Genomic DNA, 26,761 nt, shown 5'->3' on the forward strand with positions numbered 1-26,761 from the left:
CCACCACACAAAACAATGCCCCTTGACTTTTATTGTGGTGTCCCGGCTAATATGGTTCTGCCACTCTTGAGTCTTTCAACTGCTCTCAAAGTGTAGCGGAGAGCTGTTTTTTTTTGCTGCTGCTCTTTTCAGTTGCGATGCGCAGTTTCGAAGCGATTGATGATTTTTTCAAAGCATTCTCGTGAAAATTTGCCACGGTTACTTAATTGCGAAGCCCTGATTGCACAGTAACGTATGCGTTTGGTTTGAGTTGGTGCTTTAACTCTGCGAATTTGACTGCAACTAATTTCAAGTTGTGTATTTTGCTGAATTGGTTTGTTGTACTTCGTGAACTTTAAGTACTTTCTAGATCAGTAGTTCTCAATTTTTTTTAACCAGGCCCAAAATTTGTTTCATAACCGTATAAGGTGGTATCTTTTAAGAAATGTTGCAACAAGAATTATGCTGTGTATCACTGTGTCTCCATGACGCCGCATTGATAGTGTACAAGTACAATTTGATCGTAGCGTATTACATTCTAAATCGCACAAAAAAATTCCCAGGCCCAACATAAGAGAACCACTGGTCTAGATGTTAAAAACAAAAAAGAAATCCAAAAAACGTTCGTCACGCTATAAGATTTGTTTACCAACGTTGAAATTCAGAAAAAGCCACATGTTATGATTTTATTGATTTTAAAGGCAGTTCGTGTACAGTCAGTAATAAAATTTGCAAAAATAAGCTTATATTGCAGTTGAAGTTTCTAACGTACAGCAGCCAAAGAAAACTACCTGGAAACATACAAATTCACCGAACGTTTATTATCCGTAGGCAGGCCATATAGGACTGAAGTTGTAAGGGCAGGGCTGATTTAGCGGCAGGTTTTGATGGCCCCATGCATACAGCTGCATAGATACTTAGCTTTGCAAGACAAGGAAAGAACCACCATCTTCACTTTCCTGGTGGAAAACCCGCAGGATATCTCGAGTTTCGACGTTCGATCTCGGGAATTTCAGTTTGCCGGCCACCGCTGGTACGTGTATACCGGCAAACCCAATAATGAGTACTTCAGGTGAGAAATTGTTGTTCTTTTTGCTTCATTTTTGGTGTAGGTTTTGTGTAGTGACTGCCAATAGAGTTAAAAAGCCGTATTTAACTAATCAACTATATTTAAGCTGCTTGAAACGTAATACACCTGTTGGCAACTTAACACTTGTCACAAATATAAGACTATAATGTTTGGTTTTCTGTGATAATGCCCCAACTGTTTTTTTGTATTTCAAAATCGGTTCTGTTCTTAAACTTGCGAATAGTAAACCGTTTTACAACATATTTTTCGATACCAGTTTTCAATTTCTTCTTTTATTCGACAGATATTTAAGTTTTTCGATGTCCAATTAACATTAGCGGTTTTCAGTATTTTACCTGCCTTCATGAATTTCAATGATTTGTTTGCTTTTTTTCTTGCCGTTAATAATTTCAGTGAATCAGTTTTCAATTTAAGTCCAACATATCTGATAACAACAACCAGTGTATCCCAAAGACACTCGCCAGTCGGGAAAAATCCTAACCTAGATATTTAAAAAGAATATTATTTCGAAAAATAAATCCACCAAATTCGTTTTTTCAGCGTCTACCTTCGGACAGTAAATCAAGGTCATTTGTCCAAAAAACTTAAGATAAGTCATTTAAAAAACAGAATATTAAGTCGAACAAATCGTTTGTTTCAGTTTCTACCTTCGAATAGTGAACCTCGGCAAGGAGGTTCGGGTTCACACCGTCTACTCCTTCAACGTCGTCAACCTGGTCAACTACCAGAACAACTACACCTACCACAGCCCCCCAGGGGGGCGGGTGTTTTCCCGGGATGACGACGCCCTTTCATGGGGCTGGAAGGAGTTTATAAGGAGGGAGGTGGGTATTCAAAACGTGGTTCAAGTCGTATTTTTTGTTACAAGTGAAAACTAATGGATCCGATCCGATACTGAAGTCTTTATCAGTGTACACGTACAGGAATTTATTAAAACACGAAAAGGCTTATTCAAATAGAATTAATACAAAACAATGTTAATAAAACAGAAACATAATCAGTAAGTTAAACATCATCGCCAAACACTTACAAGTAACTAACAAAATGAGCTCCTACCGCGACAAGGTAGTAACACCAACTGCCGTAAGGACAATTACAATGTCAAGGCACCATGTGCTCAGTGACCTTTGACCGCAAGTCCTAGAATGATTACACAATTAAATCGGTCATAAAGTACTTATATAAAAATGCGGTTTAGCAAGCTCACTGTTAATCTTAACAACAAGTTCAATAGTTTTAATTCCATTGCACAATCGCGAAATTTTCAGGTAGCAGTTTTAATTAACGGTTTGTGTATCGAATGATGATGTCCGATACCCAATACTTTAAAAACAATGTATCGCGTTCATTAGCTCAAATAATCAAAATAGATAAATTGAAACGGTCAAGTGTATTTTTCCAGGTCATCAGGCCAAAATTTGCTTTAACGGTAAATTAACCTTTCAAGGTAGAATTGGTCCTTTGGTTTGTCAATTATGGCAGTAATCCAAATATTAACGTGGTATCGGAACGGCACAGATATAATCCTAGTCTCGGACGAGAACCGACAGAAAAACAATTGACATTCTATTCCTGCAAACTCATGCGTTCAGCAATAGTTTGCCGGACTAGTGTGTTAATAGTTTTACTATTTGTACCGCCGATAATAATAGAGCAGTGTTTTTCCAATTTATGGGAAGGGTAAAAAAATGGGTCGCTAAGGAACGATTTAAATCTCCCAAAATTGTACTGTTTTAAATAATAAACTTTTTTTCAAGTCGTTCCATCCCAACATTGAATTATTTCATCAAACGCATATTTTTAATTTGTTGTTTTTTATTCGCTGAACTTTTTGTAAGTGAGCAAAACAAAAGACAAATAGCATAAATAAATTCGAATTTAGTTAAAATGAGCAATGTCTTTGTATTTCTCCCATATTACCCCATTTTTAAAGAGGCCTTATTCCGGGCCGATATCAATAAAACTAAACATTTAAACTACATCAATCGTCGACCCATTTATATTAAGTTGCAAACAAGCAAATAATCACGCTTGTTAAACCTCAGACCCTGCTTAAACCAAACGGTGGCTTCCTATTCGATGGCAACAAGGTGCTAGTCGAGCTTGAGTGCAAGACTTACAGGACTGTGTTCGAGGAGTCCGTTCAACTGCCCAAAGTCTCGCAAGAAAACCCCTTTCCAATGATCCACACTTCACCCTTCTCAGTCGGCGGTTTTGCCTGGCAGGTGACATTTCGTTTTTAATGTGTTGAGATACAATTTGCATATACTAGCGTGTGTTTGTGTTAGGCAATTTTTTAACTTTCTATGGGACGGCGTACGAATTATTTAATTGTTCTCTGGTCTTAGGACGTCTATTGTTAAAAATATTGCTATCGATAAAATAATGTTTTCCACTCCGTCGCTGTTTGTGTTTCAAAGTGAAAGCTGAAATTTTTTTTTTAACCAGACAAATGTGTGATCATATTATGATATTTTAACTTTCATTTAAGCAACCTTTCGAATATCCACTTCCTATTGTAATAATTTTTTATACTTATGGCAAGTCTATTTTTATCGTGAAAATCTAGTAATCTTAAATTTGAATGAAGCAAAAACCAACGCTTATAGTATTACGTTGTTGGACATTTTAAATGCAAGTTACTATTACTGGTATAAAATAAGTACGTTAACGGAAGGTTTTAAGTTATCATCTCAAGTTACATAAAGATTGTGAATTTAATTCGAGGATCTTGGCTTTCACCGTTCCTTAAGTCTTTTATTCCTTATTTTCTTAATACAGATTCGAATATTTCCCGACGGTCCTGACGAGGACAACAAGGGCAACGTTGCGTTGTTTCTTCATTGCACCACTTCGAACCATCTCGCCAAAGTAAAGGCCCGCTTCCTCATTGAAGGACAGGTAGGACCAGTGTTTTTTTTAAGGTGTTTTGGGGGACCGAAACTGTCCCCCAAATTTCTCCAGCGTTTCCCAAATTTTGAACTTTTTGGTATTTAAATGAAACACTTGCGGTCTCTTAAAACTATTTAGCGGTCAAACCAAACCAAACCTTAAAAAAAACCTGGGTAGGACAACGCCTTTTATGTGGAATTTTTTTAAATTTAAGTACTTGATATTAACCAGGCCAAATTTATATAAAAAATAATTGATTTTTGTACAAAACTTGAGATAAATAGCTCACTTTTATAATGAAATGTTGAAAACCACTCTACTTCAACCGATTTCATTTTACTGAATAACTTACATCCAAGTCAAATTATTTGTTCACATAACTAAAGTCAAGTCATTTTACCAAAACGACTTAAGTCAAATCAACTTTTTGAAACAGTGATTAAGTACACTTAATTCAAGTCATTGACTTAAGTCATTACAACCCCGCAAAACCGTACCCGTGGATTGAACATTAAAGAATGAGGTTTGTGAAAAAAAAATTAACAATCCAGCGAAATATTTTATGCGAATCGAGATCTTATGTGATTGACTTTTTAATAACTTTCTTACATGGACCATTTAGAAAAAAAACACTTTGATCGCAACAATTCGATTGATAAACGACTTGTTGACAGATAAGTGTTCGAGACTTGTAATCGCGCGTGGTTTTTTACTGAGTCGAGTGCCTCTTCAAATTCGCCATCTCCAAAATTAACTGTGTGCCCTGTTGGAAGTTTTACAGAAATCCGTAAATAAAGAAGAAACCTCGCACTATTTTTAGGACAGGAGTCTAACTATCCGTGGACTAGTTTTAGGGGGTCCATTAATGCCTAATTGAAATCCTGGTGTATTATTTAAAAGCTGCAATGACTTTTTCACAAGAAATTATCCGACACTAATATATGATATTATCAGACCTCCATAAGCTACAGCACTACTTCATTCAAACCCCTGACCGTGCAATGACGTGCATTGTTCGTAAATTAGATGTACGCAGTGCATGTTGCCCACTAACGCCTAAATTTAGTTCTTATTAAATGGCAACTAATTGCTTCTTGGCTCCTGTGTACAGCAGTAAAAATCTGTTGTTTCCAGCAATCGCCGGCAGTTTACGAGCACACCTTTCCTCCAAACAGCATCAGCGAAATGCCCAGTGGCGTCGCTTTTCCCAACAAGAGCGACTTCATGAGCTCGCTGAAAAGCAACAAACTCAAAGTCGGCATCGAGTTTCTATCGGTCATGGAGGTACTAACCCGAATTTTATTTTTGCCTGAATCCGAAGCGTGAAAAAACAAACGATTTTGGCACATCTATGATAAAGATTAAACTAAGTACAGAACTTAATAGACCTAAAATCAGTTTGTTTTGATGTTATCAATTTCGAATTAAGATACTGACGATGCTTTTAGAAGCGAAAAATTTATTTTTATGTAGGATATTTTGTAAGTTTGAAAGATATTAGGTATTTCGCCTGCATTGTCACAGTATATCTTATTTAAGGCTGTTTTAGGCAACATTATATCTCTTTTACATCTTATAAAATAACAAGTCTGAATAAAACTTGCTTATTTGAAGTCATTGTCATCATTTACTTGCAGAGGTCATATATTTTTATAAACATTTAGTTTGCCTTTCAACTATTTTTCTCCTTTAGTTTGCTTTTTCAACTATTATGTGTTTTTTTCGATTAAACGATACCATCAAAAGGTTTAACTGTAAACGTGGTATTGGCTGTTTTAGAGAAACGTAATTCTTCGGCAAATTAAACTAATGCTCAAGAGTGAGACTCGAACTAACGCCCTTCGGAATGCGCGACCACCGCTCCACCGACTAAGCTATCAAACACACTTGTAAAAGTCCTAAAGGCAAATCGCAGCTAGACCCGTGTCTACTGCCATTTGTCGGCACCCTGTGTCTTTGGCATCTGTATGTCCATCATTTTACTTGCACATCTTATAAAATGACTCATTTTCGTGTTAAATCTTATAAAACGACTCACTTCGCTTATGCCAGAGAAGTCTAAATAAAACTTGCTTAAAAAGTCATTGTTGTCATGTACATGCAAAGGAGAGGTCATATTTGTTTATAACCATCATATAACCGATAGTTTGCTTTTTAAATCGCTCCTAACTACCGTTTGTCGGCGCTTTATGCCTTTGGTATCTGTATGTCCAACGTTTTTCTTGCATTCCCAGGTAAACGAGGTTCACGTAACCATGTCGGAGCCCAACACCTACCCCACAGTGTGCGTTACCCCCTTTGAGGACATCAACGGCTGTCCCTGGGTGCTCAAGACCCTTCAGGCCACCAAACTTAAGCTGAAAATGGATCAGAACGAGAAGACAACTAGTGGGCTGATGGAGTTTTACCACAGGTGGGGTGAAAGTGATTACGTGTGGGCATGCTGCGTAACAGTTTTCTTTAGATGGACTTTCGTTTGCCGCATTTTTACTGCTTTCATTAGATGAAGACTCATAGAGTAATAATATTTTTAATCCTAAAATTTGCTTTATATACCACATTTTGAACTAGGTAGTAAATAACGCAATTACATCAACACAAATCGGAACCTCGGACTAATGTCGTTTGGTTAAACCATTTGCCAGCAATGAGTGTAGTTCGAAAGACCCATTGTGGTAAACAAGTCAATTTGAAGTGACGTATGTTCAAGTCATTAGCACAAAATAAAATGTTAAATTTATTAAACTGTTTCACAAGCAAAAAATTGGGTAAACACTGAACAGCTAACCAAGATTAACAAAAGTTATTAAATGAAATCAATTGGGTCCAAGTCATGTCATTTGTCCGAAGACTTAAGTCAAGTCAAGTCCTTTAGAACTTAAATCAAGTCATTTTTTCAAAAGACTTCAATCAAGTCAAGTCAAGTCATTTTGCCCAAACGACTTAAGTCAAGTCAAGTCATTTGCTCAGGCGACTCAAGTTTAAAATGTCAAGTCCCGTATAACTCAAGTTAAGTCATTTTTTGAAAAACTTAAGTCAGGTCTAATCATTTTGCTGAAGCGACTTAAGTCAAATCAAGTAAGTCAAGTCCTTTGTCCGAAATACTTAAGTCAAGAAGAGATATTTTGCCCAAACGATTTAAGTAAAGGTCTTTTAGGACCTAAATGCACTTCAGTTAAGTCTTTCACTTGAGTCATTACAACATTGGAAAGAGACGATCTAAACCAAGTTTGTCTACTTTTACGCAGGCACATAATGTGGAACGCTACCCTAGTGGCCCCGGGGTCAGAAGACGTGTCCCTGAACGTGCCCCTCAACACCAAAGGTCATTTGATCGGATACTTCGGGGAGAACTGGTCGGACGCTGACGTCATCAAGACCGAGTTGGCAGTCGAGGATTTGGCGCTGACCGACAACCCTTATAGGACGGACGTCGACGACGGATATGACAGGTTTGTGATTGGAATGGTCTGTTTCTCAACGAGCTGTAACCTTTTTTGTGTGTATTCGTCAATTGTTTTTATTAAAACGCTTCGTTGAAAAATTTGTCGACTATATGCAAAGGGTTTTATCCTTATCATCTAAATAAATATTTCATATAAAACCAAATAATATCCAGAATGTAAACTCAATGTAATCTAGTACCATTAACTTATTATTGCATCAAAACTATAAGCTGGAAATTTTACATCATTACTTACACAAGAAATCTGGCATCTAAACAATAATATCGAGCCTAAAAATCTAATGCACTATAAATATGACGAAACATTATTTACACCTAAAGGATTTCAGCAAGAGAACGTCGTTCAAACCACATGACCAGGCACAAACTAAACTAGTATAAACGGAACGGTCAAAGTTAGATTTTACTTTATTTTGTACAGGATTTTAATAACTGTTTTATTTTTCAGGTACTCTTACGTTTCGATCCACGTTGAAATCGTCTCCAATCATCTGCTCTACAAAACTCCAGCGCCGTCGCCAACGGGCGATAGAGAGAGGAAGTTACTTTACAGTGCCAGGTAAAAAGTTTTTTTTCAAGTCCAAATTCAAGTTCTTAATTTCCCAAGTTAAGAATCACTAAAGTCATTATTAGAATAAGACCAAAAATGTCATTTTCAACAGTCATTTCAAAGTTAAACTTTAGCAAATATTTATTTTGCTTGTGATTTGTGTTGAACTTAAGTCAAGTACGTTTACCACAATGCCGGACGATTCCTTGCAGAAAGGACCGCGCCCACATCCACAGCAAATACCAGGACCTCTTACGTCAGAAGGCAACGCTTGAGAACAAGTGCCAGAACTTGGCCCGTGAACGGACCCGGCTTGTGGGGGTCAGGGAAAACCCCGACGCCGCCGACACGGATTCGCTCGACCCGGCCGCTCCGGATTACTCAAAGTTTCTCTTTGACGTTTTGGCCGATCTTGCTCTATGCGGAACATCGAAAGGTATTTTTTATTTTTTTACGATTTTATTGCGTCGATGACCTCGACATAATTTTTATAGTTTATTTATATTGTTGAACTATGGGGATATATGACCGTCAAATATCCTTTATACTTTTCTATCTCGGTCAGTAAATTTATGAGTTCTAGTCATTTAAAAGAAAATATATTCCGCCAAAAAATAAGGCTTCATCAGTCTCTTAATTCGAATGAATTCGAATTCATTATATTTCTCTTTTAAATGACTGGAATTTAGAAATGACTGACTTTGACCAAAACAGATAAGTTTAAAAAATCATATGTTCCCATTTGCAGACTTTAAGCCCGTTTATATGCACCTTTCGCGGGCAGATTAGATTAAGGTTCAATCCGGATTGAAAAGTAATCCGTTCCGGCGTCGTAATTACATGGTGCGAAATTCAAGCCAGCTTGAGTGTACAAACTGCACTGATATGCATTATTACGTAATATTCCAGTAAACCTCTGACGCACAACCGATTTTTCGTCTTAGGCTACTCCTTGCGGTAGCAATCTATTGCTGCTTGTTCGTTTTTATAAACCTAAAATTGAAAAAAAAACAAGAATGCAGGAAAGTTAAGCTTATGTGTGCTGGTAAACGCTATATACAAGGCAGAGTGGACAAAAGAAGGTGATGAGATGTACCAAACATGCCTAATGAAAACTGTATTTAGCGCTGGCCTAAAATCCTACCACAGCGTTGTGATAATTATTAAAGCAATGTACAATATTTGGGTGAGGGTGGGCCAAGTATTACTATTTAAACCTAGCCAAACCCGCATCCTAACCAAAATAATGTTCGACTTTGTGGATTCTAGACCAGCCCCTCTGTCACAAATTGGTATCTAACGAGTGTATGTAATATTATTTTCCTGTGCGCTAAACTTGTTGTTTTGTTTACGACTAACCATTCGTGTTACGTCATAATGCCCCAAAAGTGGCGTGATGTTTACTGCGTTAAAGCAGGTTCTACATTAAACGATTTCGGCCGTCCGCGAAACGAACAGATCAAGCGGCGAACGGATTGAAAACCACTACTTTTAACCGATTAAGAAACGAGAGAACTTAATTCATTCCAGCACCAAAACGAGAGAGAATGAATTAACGAAACAGATTAGAATCCGGCTTAAACGTGCATATAAATGGGCTTATTGTCGTCCTTTACGTGTCGGGCGAGGGATTATCTTCAATATTCATATTTTACTCCTTCAGTTTGCCATATATGACTTGTGTTTTAATTTCGATTGCATTCATCAATTATATGATTTTTATCTTCAGGAAAAATCATCGAAGGAAGAATCGGTCGAACCTATCGGGCCCCGCCCCCGCCCACTGAAGCGGAACGAATGAATTTGTTCACAACTTACAGAGAAAACTTTAGCTTGTAAGTCTTTGTCAATTCGCCTTGGGTTTCTGTATTGCCACCTGTCGGATAAAAATCAAAAATTAAAAAAAAAATAGTTTAATTAAAAACTAAACGTATTTGCGCTAAAAGTCATTGGACATTTTCACATTTTTTGACCGGAAACAGCAGATGTCTGAATTCAATTTGTATTTTGACGTCAACATATGACATCATCTCCTAAAATTCATACCGGCCCTGGTACACGCGAAGCAAAAAAATATTTAACTTTAAGATCCCGTGTTTTAAAAGAAACAAACATAGCAAATAAGCCATATTTATATATATTTTCAGAATTCTTTCCGACGCCCGCCCCGACCCTGCCGAACTGGCGACAACTTGCAAGGAAGTTGAGACTTTGAAGGACACTTTGCTCGAGTTTCTTCAGGACAAGACAGCACTTCGCATCACAAACATCATCATGACAGGTTCGAGAAAGAAAGTTCGATGCAAACTAAAGTACTTTACTCTATAACAGGGGTTCTTAAACTGGGGTCCTTGGATCCCTTGCGGGTCCGTGAATTAGTTTTGGGGGTCCATGGAGCCCTACTTAAAATATTAGTGTATATTTAAAAAGTAATCATTTTTTCAAAGAAAGTAGTTTAATTAAAAACAAAACGGTTTTGCACTGACTGTATTTAAACTCCATTTCACTTTCACATTTTTTAGACCGAAATCAACAAATTTGTGTAGTTTATTTGTATTTTGGCGTCAATTTATGACGTCATTTAAAAAAAATTGCCTATAAAAAATTTAGGGGTCCGCGGTAAAAAAAGTTTAAAAACCCCTGCTCTATAAGAATATGGGCACGATGTGGTACAAGGCATACATTTTCGAAAGTGTAGTGAGCCGGTACTCGCTACTTAGTCTTACTCACGTTACGCTATTTCGCCAACATCGTCATGACAGATTCGAGAAAGTTCGACAACCACCCTTGAGGGACTAATGGTAAAGCTTAGTTATTAGACCCACTTTTGAAGTCGCTCAAGCCAACTACACACGATATGTTTTAGAAAAAAGATAAAATAGAAAAGATCAGAGGTAATAGTTTCCAGGTTGTAGCACGCACGTAGCAACAACATACCGCATAAGGCCAGTGTTGTAATGACTTAAGTCAATGACTTGACTTGAGTGCACTTAAGTCGCTGTTATAAATGGCTTGACTTGACCTAAGTATATTATGAGCAAAATGACTTGACAAGTCTTTTTGACAAATTACTTGACTTGAACTTAAAGTCATTGAGTCAAATGACTTCGGTTTAAATTTTTTGTTTTCGTAACATATTATTATAAAATTGAGCTTTTCATATCCTTTTTGGACGTAAAACCGATTAGATTGTTACATGTTGTTCTTTGTTATTTTTTTGTTGAATTATTGCTCATATTCGTACGGGTTTCCAAATTTTAATTATTCATTTTTTATTTCTCCATAAGTGATTTGATTCGGTGTTAACTTGCTCAACATTTGGCAACCGGTAACGACCAGGGCTTGACTTTCTATTTTTAAAAAATAATGGACTTAGACTTAGGTTAGTTTATAAATGACTTGACTGGGACTTCTGTCCTTGGCTACAAAACTGCAACCACGTAGTCGGTTTCTTCTAACCGCAATGGCTTTACTGACAGGTTCCCTTGGCACAAACACGACTTGCAGCAATCGTTGGGACGTCGACTTTGTTCTACTGAGCACTGATCTTCCACGTAACGGACACCACGCCTGGATGCCAGCCTTCGTCGCAGCACTCGCCAAAGTAATGGAGGAAGGCAGCCTGGGCGGTCAGCTGCCCGACACATCCAACTTCTGCCACACGTAAGTTGTGATCTATACTCTTTTGTTACACAATGATCTTTTACATTTCATGAATCATTAGTGGTGAATTGTTCTATTCTGTAAACCGAGGGCGCCCTGGAGCTCACATGCACTTTGTTGGTGACCCCTTGCACTACAGTCATTATAACGTTTAGCCTCACGGAAAAGCTATTGCCAAAATCAGTTGGCTTTATCAGTTTTTTGGCAAAAAAGGCCATGCTGGAAAACTTACCCACCCACATTACATGATTAAAATATATTTCACCTTTACAATTTGAAGTTTGCGGCTCTATACGTTTAGAAATTTGGTACTGCGCACGTCGGACTCGTGGTCTCACTCGAGGCCCGAGTCCGACTCAAGAAGAACAAACAGACTCCGACTTTCCTCTCTGGGGGTCAGTACCTGCAGGGCTGATAATAGTATGTATAATGTATACCTATTTGGTTCAATCGCTCAGTTAGCGAAGATCCTTTTAATATTTCCCTGTTGGAGATTAAAAAGAATGTTTCAAGCATTTAAACCAAACCTGTCGACCTTGTTCAGAACCTACTGCATCCAGTTCGACTTCCAGTCCAAGGTCGAGGTTGACCTTTACCCTATATACGACTGGCAGCATGAGGAGGGTTACGAGGCTTTGTACGATGAGCTGCTGAGGCAGAGAACATCTGAGAACCTCACTTGGTTCTGCCCTGCTGCTGCCGACCGACAGAAGCAGTTCATAGACGAACAGCCCGATCAGGTATTGCCTGAACTCCGTTGCTGCTATTAGGTTTGCGATTTATTTTTTTATTTGTCATTTTTTGCCGCTTGGCTGATCATGTTTTTGGCTTTGGCGTAGAAAAAAATGGTTTTCATTAAAGTTTAACCTTTTGCTGTGTGAAAACAAGGTGCTTTAAATGCTACACTATTTTTATCAAATTCCTTAGATTAGTTATTTTTGCTGGTGCGAGGATAATTGTAATAGATTTGAAATGTTGAATTACTTGTTCTCATTTTTTTGTTTGTATAAGTCTTATTGTATTAGTTGCATTTTTTAAAACGATGTAATTTGTGTTTTTGTTGGTTTTATAATTACATATTTTGTTTTATTCTTACTGATGTGTTATTTTTCTTAAAACTATAGTCGCTTTGCTTTTACGCTTTTACTTAAACAAGTCTACGTTAACATCATTTCGGGTGAAAAGCGAACAGCACGTGTTTTGAAGGTCAAAGACCTAATGAAGGTCGTCAAGTACTGGCGCAACACGGCCGACTGGGGCGACAAGCGCTGGCGTCCTTCCACCTACCTCATCTGCCTGCTGCTGATCCGAGCCTACGAAAACGCCTGTCACGTCATAGAGGGCAGCCTTCCCAGCAACAGGACTGTGCTAAAGTGCTTCGTCAAGCTGGTGCTGTCGACTGGCAACTCGAGGTTCAGAAAAATGACGGTTTTGTATAAAAAAAATATAGCATGAAAATTCATTTAGCTTGTCATGACGTTTTATTTAGTTTTTAGATATTTTGTTATAAATATTTTTGTGTTGGTGCAGAATTTTGAAGTTTCGTAAAGGCCTCTAACGTGTACAAGCAGGCTTTTTAAGGTCCTTAAACATTTGTCATTGTTAGGCGTTTTACCCAAATTAGCCCCTTAAATAAGAAGGAAATTGCTACTTTAACGTCACACGTATACATTACGAAATGGGTTCGAAGGATAAATATTAATTAAAAGATTAGCACGTGGAGAATTAAAATGGCTGGACAAAATGCGTCGGTTTTATCTTTACAAAATGCGTCGGTTTTATACATTTTCTGCAAGACCCTATGCGAGACAATCGAAAAAAGCAAGATGTCGACGAAAATAAAAATATGAAAAACCTTCAGCCAAAAAACTGAAGTCGAGACATGCGCACTCATGCGTCCTTCCAGAACTAGCAGCTGTACCGCGTCAATTCGCAACGAGATGTTGATTCTAACTGGATTTTAATTTTGTTCGAAACTGGATTTTAATTTTGTTCGAATGAGCCTCAAATTAAAGTTATACACATAAAAAAGCTTTTAAAAACAACTTTTGAAAAAAGTTTGAAAAACAAGAAAGGCCCTAAAAATTCAAATAAATTAAAAAAAAGCGAAAATAGAAACAATAAAATAATAGATGAAAAATCATAAAGAAACAATATCATTAAAAAAAATTCCAAGTTGACCTTCGTTCATTTTTTAGACCGGCGCCCATGCGCATCTCATGGGGCCGTTTTTACGACCCGAAGGACTACAACATCGAATACAGCAGCGCGTCGACCGTCGACTGCCCGCCCATCGTACAAGACCCGGCCAACCCAGCAAACAATGTGGCAGAACGTCCTGTGTCCTGGCTCCCCTTTAGACAAATGCTGGAGGCCTGGGCACACGGACTCGGAATGATGGAAGAGGGGACACTTCTTCCCATCGACACCGGGCGGCGCTAAAGTGTCCGCTGGTTATTTTTTTTTGTTTCGTGGTTTTTTCGTTGGTTGGAATGCCAAAGTTTGTATCAAATTTTTAAATCGTCCGCTTCTTTTTTCGCTTTTGAAGATTTTAAAGTTCGACAAAAAAATTATTTCCAGTTATCCGGTCATTTCTACAAAAAGTTTGGTGCCCTCTTAAAAGTTTGGTGCGCTAGAGCAGTGCTTCTCAACCGCCGGTCTGCGTCAACTTTCCTGCCGATCCGCCAAACATATAACAATTTTAAATCTCAATTGTAAATGCAATATGCTGAAGGCTTGACCATCAAATTTAGAACTTCGCCCAGTTCCGTAATTTGCTGCATTGTCACGTAACATAGAGTTAATGGTCTACTTTCGACTTAATTGTACGTCACAATGATTCAAGTGTTTTGGTCAACTGTTTAAACGTAGGCTACAACTCGTTTAAGTGTTTTAGTTGAAAGCTAAGAAGTGTTTTAGCATACTGTTTGCGTTATTAAATTTGGGGGTTATTTTGATTCCACCGGTCCGCAAAATTTCTTTAAAAATTTTACCGGTCCGTAATCTAAAAAGTTTGAGAACCACTGCGCTAGAGTATGCGCCGGCGATTTAATTCTGTCACGTTTTTCGTTGGTTGGAATACGAAAGTTTAGCTTTTTCATCCGTGGAATCTGCTGTTATATTTTTTTTTAAATTGCCCGCTTTTTGGCTTTTGTTGATTTGGAAAGGGTGGATTTATTGGTTAATATGGTAATTAGGTGGCACTATATATATATATATATATATAAAGACAAATTTTATTGAATATTCGACAAGCTTTCGCACAACCGTCAACCGTGCTTCATCAGGTCAAAGTGCACACAAGATTTTTACTCGCGCTTGTGCTTCTACTTCGTGTATTTTAATTTCATTTCTACTTTGACCTGATGAAGCACAGTTGTGTGAAAGCTTGTCGAGAATACAACACAATTTGTCTTCATATAGTGCCAATTGATTGCCCTATTTGGAATTAGGCATATAGACCATTTACAAAAAAATATTGGTTAAGAGGCACACGATTTAAATGCATAAAAAGTAGATTTCCAAGGGTATAACATGGTTCATACCGCCAGGACCAAACGTGACACGTTTAAAATGATTTTAAAAAACATTAACTCTACACTAGAGGTGTCCGGAAATATAGGATCGTTTTTCCGACATCTTTGCTTCTCGTACTGAGGGTCGAAAAATATCGACGGTTTGAAATCTGTCCGTCGGTTTGACGCTTCATTCCGACGAAAGTGCTTTTAAAGGTTTTTGATTTACCGGTGTTTGGTTTTCGCTTTGGTCTGCGCTTGCTACTACTGTGTTACGTGTGTATTTCCTACCATTGCGTGTCGGGTGAATATTTTGCGCATAAGAAGCTTTTGTTGTTTGTTGATTTTTTAGTGTACAAAATTCTCAATTTCATTGCTCTTTGTATGCATTGGTCGCCGCCGCGTAAATAAACAAAAGCCGTTTTGCTATTGGTGAAGCGCCATCGCATTTTCCCCAAAGCTGTACAGTTAACAAATAAAAGGATAAAACGCACAAAAGCCTTTCGTGTAACAAAGATTTGTGGCTCGAACCAAAAAAATCAACAGGAATCCTACAAAATGTAGTGTTTCTCAATCTTTTTCCACCCCGTTTCTAGTGTTTCTGAATATTTTTGCCACCCTCTTTTTTTAGTGTTTCTAAATTTTTCACCACCCATTTCTGCAGCTGACATGCGACAACCACGACGACGGGGCGACGCAGGCGATTATTCAGTGCAACGAGTGCGGAAACCTTTGCGCCGACTGCGACCGTTTCCTTCACCTACACAGACGCACAGCCACGCACCAGAGACAGGTATCGCTATTGCTAAAAAGCGATTTTTCGGCAGGCAGCATCCGTAGTTTTACTTGTTGAAAAAAAAGAAAAAATAAATTTAAAAATAGTAAACCGGTAACCGGCGAGTGGGGTTGGTAGTTGTTGTTCGTTTTGAACTGGAGTATTTAGTAGTAGTTACCTGAAAAAAAAAGTTGTATTTCCTTCTACCTTAAAAGCCTGTATTGTGTTTTTCATGATTTTGTCATTTTAACCGATTTTTTCACACCCGATCAGTAAAGAAAAATGCGGCCGGAGGTGAGCTTTGAACTAACGACCTCGCTGATCTTAAGCGGTTAAGTTCACCAAAGGATAGATTTTGTTTGCCCATCTGATGGTTGTTTTACAAATATGTGTGCTGTTATCGTATTCGTGGGTCGATACGACTATTAAAGGCTGGTATTTGTCATGTTTGAACGTTCACGTGTAAAGTACATATTCTATCAACAAGTATTAAGAGTTATTCGAAATTATTTGCCGGCATTTTTTTAAGAATATCATAACTTGGTTGGATTTATATTTTCAAGTGAGTTTGGCTGTTATTGAGTCTACTGGCCCTCACTGGTTCTTATTGCTTTGCTACCTTAGAAACAACAACTTTAGAGCTTCAATCAAGCCATACCTAAGAATATAACCCAACATTTTCGTGATAACATGACTTTGCTGCTGTCATATTCCATTATCTACAGTGGTTCTTTAACTGGGGTCGCGAGGCCCTTTCAAGGGATCCGCACAACTTGTTTAAAGTTCGTCATCAATAATTTATGCTTCTCATGTTGTTATGATACTAAACCATTTTAAAGAGTTTGTATGAGTACTGCTTTAAATGTTGTAATAATATTGCACTGTGATATTTATTTTTCAATTTGTTTACAAACTGACGGGGTATGTAAAAATGACGCAACATTACCGATTAAAATATATATATTTTTTTCATAATATTACCTAATATGTTCTACCATAACACTTCCTGTGGCCATTTTTACATGCCTTATAAAATGGTGGGGTTTTAATTTATTCACAAATTAATGGTGTCGAAAGATAGGTTCGTCAACTGAAAAACTTCCACTAATTCTAGTAGTCTTATGTTGTTATTAAATTACAGTACACTCCAAAGTTCATTCTGTTATAGGTTCGCCAACTGAAAATCTTCCACTAATTCTAGTAGTCTTATGTTGTTATTAAATTACACTCAAAAGTTTATTCTGTTATCCATTAGCGTTAATTTTACGCCCCCGCAATAACGCCCTCCATTGCTGTACAAACACGCAATATTTACCATCGTAATCTTACAAGTCCTAAACCAACGCGACACAAAAATCCTCTAAATTTACCTAACAAAAAGTCGCAAAAAGGCCTTATTTACACTTTACGTAGCATTTGGAGTTTAGACTTAAATGCCCGATTTATTATGTTAAGTTTATTACGCTGCCATCGCAAATGCGCTTTTTTGCATGTGACCAAGCCAATAGTTGCGTTTCGGATGTTATGGTTCGTCATAGTGATATTACGCCTATGCACATAGCGTTGTGTACAGTCGGCCTAAACGTGGTGATACAATGCTGTGCTGCTTTTATTACCGGTGTCGTACAGAGTGCATACTGCATGTGTCAGACACTCTGCCAAGGTTTTTGGTCATTTAGCTACAGACAGGTGTTTTGGATAAACGTTAAAGGTAATATTTTTCGCCTTTTAGCTATGATTGGTTTGCATATTGAATGTATAGTATTGGTGAGCTGCGTTTTAAAGCATTCAGTTAAGGCGTGACGTCATGTCTATGGCCCATAATGGATGCATTGTGTTTACTCAGTCTATGTTAAAAAACAGTATTTGTCTAAATATGTTAATCGGGTTTTACTGTTCAACTACAAAATTTATTGAAATAAGGTCAAGCTCTTGCACAACCGTGCTTCATCAGATCAAATCAGGGTACAATTTGTCGTTAAACAGTGTCACCTGTTTCCATTGTATTAAGCTAGGCCAACTAGATTTTTATTCATCCCTTGGCGCAGGTCTAAATGCTTATCAAAACAAAAACTATACAGTTTATTGCAGTTCTTCTCATACTGGGGTCTGTGGCGGTTAGGGAAGGGTCCGCAGCACCTCTTAATTTATTGGCTGATAAATCATATGCGGAAGCATTTCATTTTCATTGAGTTTTCATGTTAATAAATCTATTGACAGCGTGTGTTCAGTAGTTAGTACTGAACTGTAGTGTAATTATAATTACTCATTTTCTCATGTTGTTTTGAACCAGTTCTGTGTCGTAATGTTTTCGTAGGTTTTGTTTATAAACGTTTTTGCAATGACACATATGTTAATTAGTATAATTAACACGAAAAATGAACTCCGAGGCGGGCATGTCATTGTTTCGAGTGGGCATAATGGGTAGATCGGTACCACTGGTTTAGAGCACTATATTGTCATATTCTCTCTCGTGTAAAATTTTATATTTGTCAGCACAAGAGTTTAAATTTGTAATAAAACTTTCTCCAGCCGACAATACGCCGGTTAAAAACTGGATTATTTAATGGATTTTATTTGCTATGAGTAACCTGTTTTTTTTTTTCAGTTTCGATTCCACTTGTTTGAGATAGATTTCGTTTACCTTCATTTTAGTTGCTATTACCCTTCGAAAGTGGCTTAAATGGTTGTCTGTAAGCACCGGGAACATTAACGATAATTGCCTAAAAAGCAATTCGTTTGGCTTTATTTTTTAAGCAATGTTAGGACGAATTGTCAGACGTAACTGTTAAAACTTAAAGCAAAACGTTCTCTACCGGTTCAATCAAAAATACACTATTTACGCCAACAATAAACTCAACAAAATAAAACCAAATGAAATGCTTATTAACAGTTATCGTTAATGAAATTTAAAATGTTCATATTGCTTTCAGAAAACCACTTGAACAAAACCTCTTTTGACCAAGTTAAAAATAAACTAAAAACAGGATAGCAAATACAGTACATTAAATGATAAAAAAAACAGAAGAAATAAAAAAATAAAAAATAAAAAAATAATATAAAAAATAAAACTTCTCAGATTTTCAAAGAGGAGGAGGAAGCGATCCGAGTTGACCTCCATGAAGGTTGTGGAAGAATAAAGCTCTTCTGGTTCATGGCGTTGGCCGACTCGCACACACTAAAGGCCATGGTCGAGTTCAAAAGTCGAACTTCGAGTATGTTGTTACTTTGCACAAGTCTCACCATCGGAAGAAGTTTTTTTTTTCGGAGGGCGACTGAATGAGTGATAGCCGATAGTATCGGTCTGAGATTAAAAAAGGGCCTTTGAGGTAGCACTATTATTTAGCTGATGGTGTCAGTGTGAAACGTTTAGTTGCCCTTTAGTATATATGCCCATTGCCCTTATCCTAAAAAGCTGAAAAAACAAATAAATTTTCTGTAAAGTTATACTATTGGTTAAACTATTGTAGAATCGAAGTATAAGGAGAACGCCATACCCAAACACAATCTAATTTCTAAAGAAATCTTAACAAACATAAGCGCCCGGATACTCAAATACATTTCTGTTTTTTTTAAATTAGTATATTGCTGTTTTGTTGCAGGCCAGCTGCAGCACGTAACGGCTGACGTGTGCAGATTTTGCGGCAGTCCAACCGACAGTGCTCAGCTGGTGTTGGGAAGCACTTGCTCCGATCCAACCTGCGTGAAATACGCCGCCGCCGTGAGTTTACAACTGATGTTGCAGCTGTCACTGTTTAAATAAGTGTTTCTTAACTTATCGGTTGCGACCCGAAATTGGGTGACAGTTTAATTTGTTTGCGTCGCCATCTGCAGTGAGCACATATCAACGGTTTTACATCTTCTTTTACTTTCACGTCCACTTTTTTGTAAAGGTCACTTTACGTTTGTTTGCAGCAACCTGTTTAGAATACTTCCCAGATCTGGTCCTTAGCCATTTCTTAGTTGAGCCCTTTGATTTATATACACAAAAAGTAACGCTTACCACTTCAAATATTTAAATACCGACTGTCGTGGTTAAATGTTGAAAACATTCACTCAAGTTAAGACATTAATACGTAATTGGTAACCAAATTCAGCTTTAAAATGTAGCATAATACAGTTTTGACGGGCATAGCCTCGTGTATCAGTCCCTTTCAAAGAGTTAAACGTTATTTGTCTTACTGACTTATATATAAGGGCGTATCTTTATGAAATCCAAAGCTATTTGGCAGATTTATTCGAATAATATATATATATATACTTGTTTTAAAAAAATGATTATCCTGGTTTTACTCGGGTTTTTAAACTTGCAGGCTTGCGAATTCTACTCTCTAGCTTGCGTAGAGTGCTTCTTGTCTTTTCTCCATAGTGGCTGACAACAAACTTCGGAGCATAGTGGTTGGAGGTTGTAGTAATACGTATAGTAAGAATATAAAAGCCTTACTTCTGTACGACCTTTGTTATTCCTATTTCGTCTTACTACAACCTCCAATCATTATGCTCCACAGTTGTCTTAGTGACTTATAACGTCATCAGAAAACAAATATTTTTGCTTCCAGGTGTGTACTCGGACCCATCCCTGTGGACATCCGTGCGGAGGAGTGAAGGATGAAGAGACGTGTCTTCAGTGCTTGCATCCCTCCTGTAGTCCGGGACTCAACCAAGATGAGGACGACATGTGCATGGTTTGCTTCACCGACGCCTTATCAGCCGCTCCAGCCATCCAGGTAAAATCGAACTCGGACGAGCATACTTTTTTATTGCAACTCGGACGATTGGGCTTAATTCGGTTTGGAACTCTTAGGTTTTAGTAAAATTGAAAAAAATGTTAATTTTTTTTATGTATAAAGTAAATATTTACATTTAACTATGTGCGCTCTATCGCAAGGAACTTAAGGGTGTTAACCAACTTTTTAACCTTAATATGCATAAGAATATTTTTAAACTGTAACCTGAAACAACTAATAATGGTAAACTTTGTTGGTTTATAAAACAAAAATTTACTTTTAAAATGTTTTACCTCAAAAAATCTACAAAAAAATCGAATTTGTGAAAATTGTAAGTAGCGCTCGAATTTAAACCAGGAAATGGATGTAGAATTGCAGGTATTCGTTAAGTCTTGTTGACAATGTCATTGAGTCAAAAGAATTGGGTTGAAATTAGGTTTTTTATTTACAATTTTTATCAAATTTAAATTCTTATCCCAATTTTTGCACGTAAAACAATTTGATTGCTATATATTAGTTTTTGTTGTTCAGTATTTCTCAAGCTTGCCTTGTTAAATCTCCCTGTACTTTTTGTCCAGCTCAAGTGCGGCCACATCTTTCACCACCACTGCAACCTTACACAGCTGCAGAAGCAATGGGCTGGTCCAAGAATCACATTCGGCTTCATGTTATGCTCGATTTGCAAGGTAACACCCGTTTTTTTGAATTTTTTTCATTCTTCGGGAAAAAAATAATAATAAATTTACCTCTCAAGTTTCATATACCATTATAGTGCGAAATTCGGGCTTAATTCTGTTGTACACATAACATTCGCATGTTATAATTTTACTTGTATTTGTTTCAAACTTAGCAATAAAATAATTGGTGTCGGATTGAATTTAATTTATCCCCACGACTTAAAAATTAAAAATTGTAATTGTGTTGACCATGACATTTGTACTGTTTTGATTTTGAATTATATTAAAAACGTGAAGCGATTTTATTTTAGGTCTTTGAAAGGCTATAAATTTATTTTCATAAACTCTGTAAAACCAATTTTAGAATTTTAAGCATAATAGTCGGAGGTTTTACTTTAATAGGAATTTAACAAAAAGAATACAGAGCCATTCAATAACGTACTAAAAAAGTTATCTACAAATCTTATAACTTTTGCCGGATTTAATGCTGAAAGCAATTAAAAGTCGGTTAATAAATGTTTGCAAATAATTAACTGCAAAAAAATGTGTTGCTCATTGCACGTTTCGCGAGGTATACATAAATAGTAGTATTGCACAATTTTAAATAGAGCTTTAAAATCTAAACTGAAAATTGAAAATTGAAAAGTGTACAATTAACAAAAAACGTTATCATTTAGTTAGATTTCAGCTACATCTTTTCTTACAAATAGTGATCAGCAAAAAAGATGAGCAAGTATTTACATCTGCGAAAACTTACGGCTTTAGTTTTATATTTGTGACCGTAACGGTCTAGATTCATAATAAATAAATATGTCAAAGCCTATTTCCACTCGTTTTATTACTCAGGAGGAAATCAGTCATCCCTCTCTGGAGCCTCATCTCAGCACGCTTCGGGATCTAGTGAGCGAAGTAAGGAGAAAAGCTCTCCAGCGTCTGGAGTACGAAGGCCTTAAGGAGTGCGAGTCTATCAGCACGCCAGGAGGCAAGTTCTACAAAGACCCGGTCGGCTTTGCGCTCAACAAGTACGCCTACTACATGTGCTGCAAGTGCAACAAGGTAGGCTGCTGCTCAATCTGTACAATTGTATCAGTGTTTTTTAACCTTTATTTCGCGGCGACCCAATATATATATTATATATACCAGTGTTTCTAAACTGTTTTTTCGCTTTGACAAAATACCTACATCAGTGTTCCCCAACCTTTTTTTGCGGCGACTAAATAACTGCGTCAGTGTTTTTTCAACCTTTTTTTCGTCGTGACCAAATAACTGCATCGGTGTTTCGGAACTTTTTTTGGCGGGGAACAAATATCTGAAGCAGTGTTTATCAACCAATGGATCCCGACGAAAATTGGGTCGCCGACTGCAGTTCACCAAAGCTTCGCTGTCTTTTCACTGAACTTTGTTTAAATCGAAGAAAATATAAGAAATTAGCATGAGTCGGTGCGAATTGAATTAATAGGAGCCATGCTTTCGTATTGCTTTGTTATTCTCTCAAATTTCGCAGAAATGATTCTCAGAAGCAATCTCAGTTAACCTAGCCATTTAACTACTGCATTCGGCGACCTAACTTTGGGCAACCTTTAAATGTTCAATATTTTCTGATAAAGAGCCGACTACAATTCCCAATATTGTAAGAAGTTCATAAAAACAAACGTTAGTAGTGAAACCTTAACTTTATTCATAAAACAACGTTAGTAGTGAAACCTTAGCAGTAAACTAGGGACAGATTAAAATTTTATTCAAAAAACACATAGTAAAAAACTTTGTTCAAACACCACTAAATTAAAACTAATTTTTTAAAACCAATATTCCACTTTTCAGGCTTACTATGGCGGCGAAGTACGTTGTGACGTCGAGGCAGACGGGGACCTCTTTAACCCCCAGGAACTGATTTGCGGGGGCTGCTCTGACATTTCGTGCGCCCAGATCTGCCCCAAGCACGGCACCGACTTTCTCGAGTACAAGGTAAACCATACAAAGACGAAAATAAATCACAAACGACCTAAACTCTTTGTAACGCCCCGAATTGCAAAAATGATACATAAACAACTCTTCTGGTAATCGTAATTCTTGACCAACGTTTCCGATCACCCTGACAAAGGCGACTTGTATAGGTTGCCGAAACGTTGTTAAGAATTACAATTACCAGAAGAGCTGTTTTTGAATAATGTTGCAAAAATGATGTTTTATAACTTCAACGTATGACCCAGTAAACCGAGTAAAGGCATAGCAGTATATATGTGCCGTGCATTATTATGCAACCTCGAAAACACACACTGCTCAGTAGAGGACTAGACTTTCCAGACAAGAACGAATATACTTTTGATAAGAACCAATAACTTAGATAGTAGCTAAAATCTCAAATACTTCCACTAGTGTTTTGTTTCTGACGTATTCTGTGCATTTTTATCGCTCATTTTGCATTTCCCCTACTACTGGTGGGCTGTACACTGAATGTTAAAAAAAAATATCGTCTAGGGTTATCGTCTGTAAATCCGATAACAAAACAAACTCCAGGCCCACGACAAGTGCATTCGGTATTATCGTTTGAAAAGGTTTGGCCGCTACTGCTTTCGCAACTCTTGGGCGTTTTGTATTATTCCGGAAGTCTTTAAATTTACAAAAGTCCTTGAATTTCTTTCATTTGATTTGCGCAATGAAAAGTCTCTGAAAAATTCAACGTTTTTTTAAATCTTCGAATGGTTTTGAAATTTATTGCATGTCCAGAAATTGTGTATTGAAAACGTCCCAGAGTAAATTAAATTTTAAACTATTTATTTTTGTGTTTGTCATAACAGTATTCCTGTTTCGAAATTGTATTCAAAACCAGGGCTGGGGAGCCACCGTAAAATAGCATTAGCTCCGGCTCCAGCTCCGGAGCCATCAGGCAATTATTAAATGGCTCCGGCTCCAGCTCCGGAGTCGTAAAACTCAATCCTTTGGCTCCGGCTCCAGCTCCGGAGTAGAAAAACTCATATCCTTTGGCTCCGGCTCCGGCTCCAGCTCCGGAGCCATCAAACACACACCCAATGACTCCGGCTCCAGCTTCGGTGCCACCAGTCACTTATTCAATGGCAAGTTTTAAAAATTGCTTTTGGCTAACTAACGTTGGAGATGGAACAAAATATAATTTCTTAGCTTTAGCACCACAAATTGAAAAATGGCTCCAGCTCCAAAAAAATAATAAAAAGGGCTCCGGCTCCGGCTCCAGCTCCACAAAAATAATAAAAATGGCTCCGGCTCCGGCTCCGGCTCCAGCTCCACTAAAATAATAATAATGGCTCCGGCTCTGGCTCCAGAGAAAATGCTTAGCTCCGGGCTCCAGCTCCGGCTCCGGCTCCCCAGCCCTGTTCAAAACATTTCGAGTACCTCAGTTTCATTAGGTCTTCAAAAACTATAATTTTTTATTGATGAATGTCTCTGAATTTATACATGTAAATGTGTGACAAGTGGCAACCCTGGTTATAACTATATTTACTTATAAATTGAATCAAACCTTCGCAGTGTCGCTACTGCTGTTCAGTGGCGGTCTACTTCTGCTTCGGCACCACTCACTTCTGCCAGCCTTGCCACGACGAGTTCCAAAAGATCACTGCGCTGCCCAAGTCCGAGTTGCCCCACTGCCCGGCCGGACACAAGGCCAAGCAGCTGGAGGGCACCGAGTGTCCACTGCACGTCCAGCACCCGCCCACCGGCGAAGAATTCGCGCTAGGCTGTGGTGTCTGCCGTAACGCGCACACCTTTTGAACGGCCGGGTGTTGGCGTTCTTTTCGGCTGCTGAATTTCGAAGTTTCGTCACGTGTTTTTTTTCTGTTCAGGTGGCTTTTGTTGTAAATCTCTTGTTGTAAGAGCTGAGGTTTTTGTTGCAAGGCTTGAGACTTGGGAGTTGCCGATACCTTGGATTTTTTTCTGCTGTCTGATCCGATACCAAATGACGTCATTACCGTGACATGTGACACCCAAACAGTTAAATGTAATTTTTTTAGGTTATAAGCCAAATAATCTTCAAATTCGGTATAAAAACGCTATGAAGCATTCCTCGTATAGGACAAGCACCAATACTACCACTTGGCATCGGATTGTTCCTAAATTATGAGGAATCCCTATCTAGGACTGCGTAATCATTCAAATGTACGAAAGTTCCGTTTTCTTTTGTTCTCTTTAAGTCAGTGTTTATGTGTTACACAGTAACGTGTGGAATTGGTGCGTTTTCGTCGTAAACCTTTTCTTGTTGTACATAATAATGTGAAAGCGCTTTTGTGCTAAAAAAACCTGATCGGTCGGTTAATATCTGGGATAACAGCTCCTAAATTAAATGAGATAAATGATAATTGGAAAACAAATTGGTAAATTAAAATTAAATTTCCCAAATTTTAAAAACAAAAGTGGACAACAATACTTGTGTTTTTCTTGTCTTTTAATTTTCCGGTAACCTTGCCTGTTAGATCCATGGGCGAAACCTCTTGCATGACACAACTCGCTTTAGGAAAATTGTCTTAGGATTAAATTTTGTTTTTTTGGAGTTTGCTAAGGAAGCAAATAGTGGCTAGTTTTGTTGTGGCTGTACATTTCGTTCAATTGTGACCGTTGTGTTTTGCTTCTGCTACCACTGGTATGTGTAATAAACAACGCTGAAGCTTTGTGTTCGTTGATATAATATTTATTTACGAAAATTAAACAACGATAAAAAGGCTTTTAGAACCTACAGTAAACAACAAGTTTTTTTTAAATACAAAAAAAAATTTTTTTCGCTTATCGTTCACCAACAAACTATTTCCAGAATTAGAACCTTTCGACTTTCCAAACGAATTAAAACAATATTATCTCAAGGCCTTAAAAAGGTATTTTATCAAATAAAAATTACAATTTAACCACGTTGTCTAAATAATATGGTGAAAACCCTTTTTAACAAAAAAAAACTAAAAACGTTGGACGAAGTGTGACACTTTGGTAAAAAATATAACAATGTGCATACTTGTACACCGAAAGCCATCGCAGACTCACAGAATCTGTTGATCTATGATGCAAGCAGAGCAGACTAGAAAAACAACTAGCCTGCAGTGAGGTTCGAACTCACGTTCATACTTGTGTGTGTTTGGTTATCTAGGGACCGAAATGCCAAAATACAGTTTTTTTCTGTAATAGCCACTATGGGTACTTCACATACTGAAATCAAATAGTCCATTGAAGTATCTTACATCAAAGCCAAATGCCGTAAAAAAAACTGCGCGCAATATAGTTTTGGTGTGGTTTAAAACTAAGGCCCAAAAAGTTCGAAATTTTAAATATCCTGTTAGAGAACGACAACAAACGGCTAAAGCGACGCGTTAAAGCTATCTTCCATCAAATTCCATTCGTCCTCGTGGTCTCCCTGCGCGCCTGACGTATCAGCCGCTTCGTCGCGCCGGCCGGAAAACGTCAGGGACT

At 37.6% G+C, this 26,761-nt stretch overlaps 2 protein-coding genes across 2 annotated transcripts in view; both read left to right on the forward strand.

Annotated features, from left to right (window-relative positions):
• Positions 1-25,730, forward strand: part of LOC146131971 (E3 ubiquitin-protein ligase MYCBP2-like) — a 124,731-nt gene extending 99,001 nt beyond the window's left edge. Inside the window, 8 exon segments of the mRNA XM_083397167.1 lie at positions 15,820-15,948; positions 19,010-19,145; positions 19,533-19,651; positions 20,490-20,657; positions 21,236-21,343; positions 22,181-22,390; positions 23,156-23,299; positions 24,839-25,730. Of these exon segments, the coding sequence (XP_083253293.1) occupies positions 15,820-15,948; positions 19,010-19,145; positions 19,533-19,651; positions 20,490-20,657; positions 21,236-21,343; positions 22,181-22,390; positions 23,156-23,299; positions 24,839-25,081 (1,257 nt within the window). The 3' untranslated portion in view covers positions 25,082-25,730.
• Positions 840-14,082, forward strand: LOC146131973 (uncharacterized). Its single transcript, XM_083397430.1, has 15 exons — positions 840-1,051; positions 1,710-1,893; positions 3,115-3,294; positions 3,851-3,970; positions 5,096-5,245; positions 6,196-6,374; positions 7,210-7,413; positions 7,876-7,986; positions 8,190-8,413; positions 9,707-9,812; positions 10,125-10,258; positions 11,457-11,640; positions 12,185-12,380; positions 12,847-13,052; positions 13,839-14,082. Exons 1-15 carry the CDS (start codon positions 867-869, stop codon positions 14,080-14,082), a joined length of 2,607 nt encoding a protein of 868 aa, XP_083253556.1. The 5' UTR covers positions 840-866.
• Positions 25,731-26,761: the final 1,031 nt, after the last annotated feature.

The sequence above is a fragment of the Ascidiella aspersa genome, chromosome 9, assembly GCF_963924565.1.
Source record: "Ascidiella aspersa chromosome 9, kaAscAspe10.2, whole genome shotgun sequence".
NCBI classification, from domain to species: domain Eukaryota; kingdom Metazoa; phylum Chordata; class Ascidiacea; order Phlebobranchia; family Ascidiidae; genus Ascidiella; species Ascidiella aspersa.